Genomic DNA, 1,438 nt, shown 5'->3' on the forward strand with positions numbered 1-1,438 from the left:
TATTTATTCTACTTTTTTCTATTTATTTTCATTTCCAAGGATTTCTCTAAACTAAATTCTAAGCAAATAAATAAATAAAACACAAAAAATACAAATAAAATAGAATAAAATATATCAAAACCAGGGTTTCTCACAGACCAAATGTAATTTTCAAAATCTCCCTCTTCCGCCCATCTTCTGTAGAAGTTTTCAGAAATACAAAATTTACAATTTTTCACATTAGAACATGTTTCGGTGTTACCGCAGCACTGATTGTATTTTCTGCAAATCTGCTTGTGTCACGAACTTCTATGACTTCAACTTCTATGAATTTCTCACAAAAGAAATGTGCCTCTCCAGAATTTCTTCATCCAGAATCTCGTTATTGTTTTATTTTCGCTAAACTTCGCTAAACTAAGTCGTCTTTTTGGATCTACTACTAAGATCCAGTTAGTTTCGATTTCCGAAGAATTTTCGTTTACACGAAAACGATCTACTTAGGAAAATCGTGGTCACCTATCCGCTATCGTTCATTTCCGATCTAATAATGGAACCACGTTTGACATTTGTGACGCGATTGTATCGCTGCGATTCCGCAGTCGATCGCATGTCAGATCTGATCCAAAACATCTTTATAGTAGTCGGGAATGAAACCAGTTCCTTTATAGTATTCTAGTAGTTACCTAACATACTGTAGTTGAACTGTAACCGATCGTTATCGCCAGCGATTGTTTGACGTAATCGCAGCGCGATATAGCGATTGTAGATGCCAGATGATTTCATATCGTCGTTTCTCTGCGGCGTGGTTTGGTTGTTTTTGTTTACGCAACACAGTGTAGGAGAAATCCTAAGGAACACGTAATCAGGATCTTGTAATGCCTTTGTACGTCGCGGTTGATTTGTCGTGTCGTCGTCGCTAGCGCCGCTGTGGATAGACATATGGTTATACGTCGCCGCGACTGAACCAGTTCATTGTCGTCGCGAACATACGTTTCGCTTACTCGCCCTCACTCCTCCCCCCTCCCCCCTCCGGCATCGCTGTTCTTTCCTAACCATGTGCTACTGACATCCTTAGTCCCGATTAATTCGTCGTAGAAATGTGCTGTGCTCATAAATCTTATTTATTTATTTCTTTACCTATTTATTTATTTATTTATTCAGTCATTCGTGTTTATTTTAGTCTTATTTAGCCTTACATCTTTAGAAGACCACCTTAGAAAATCTCCGCACCATCCGCTGGGAAAATAAATCGCTATTCCGTTTTTTTTTTCTCTCTTCAGGACGATTTAATCTCACCAGTGCAGATCGTTTTCGATCCATCCACTCACGGATGAACTGCACAATATTTGGAATTTTTCCCTGTGGTAAAACGGGGGATTTGGTTCAAAAAGGTGTCTGTGTATCAATTCTGTTTACTGCTTACTCTTATTTATTTGATTAGTTATTTGTTATACATATA

At 38.0% G+C, this 1,438-nt stretch overlaps 1 protein-coding gene across 1 annotated transcript; it reads right to left on the minus strand.

Moving 5' to 3' along the window:
* Positions 1 to 651: 651 nt before the first annotated feature.
* RB195_012193 (uncharacterized protein) lies at positions 652 to 918 on the minus strand (the record flags this gene model as incomplete). The annotated part of the gene is made up of 1 exon (XM_064193940.1): positions 652 to 918. One exon carries the CDS (start codon positions 916 to 918, stop codon positions 652 to 654), a length of 267 nt encoding a protein of 88 aa, XP_064051523.1.
* Positions 919 to 1,438: the final 520 nt, after the last annotated feature.

This window comes from Necator americanus, chromosome III (assembly GCF_031761385.1).
Source record: "Necator americanus strain Aroian chromosome III, whole genome shotgun sequence".
In the NCBI taxonomy this organism is placed as follows: Eukaryota; Metazoa; Nematoda; class Chromadorea; order Rhabditida; family Ancylostomatidae; genus Necator; species Necator americanus.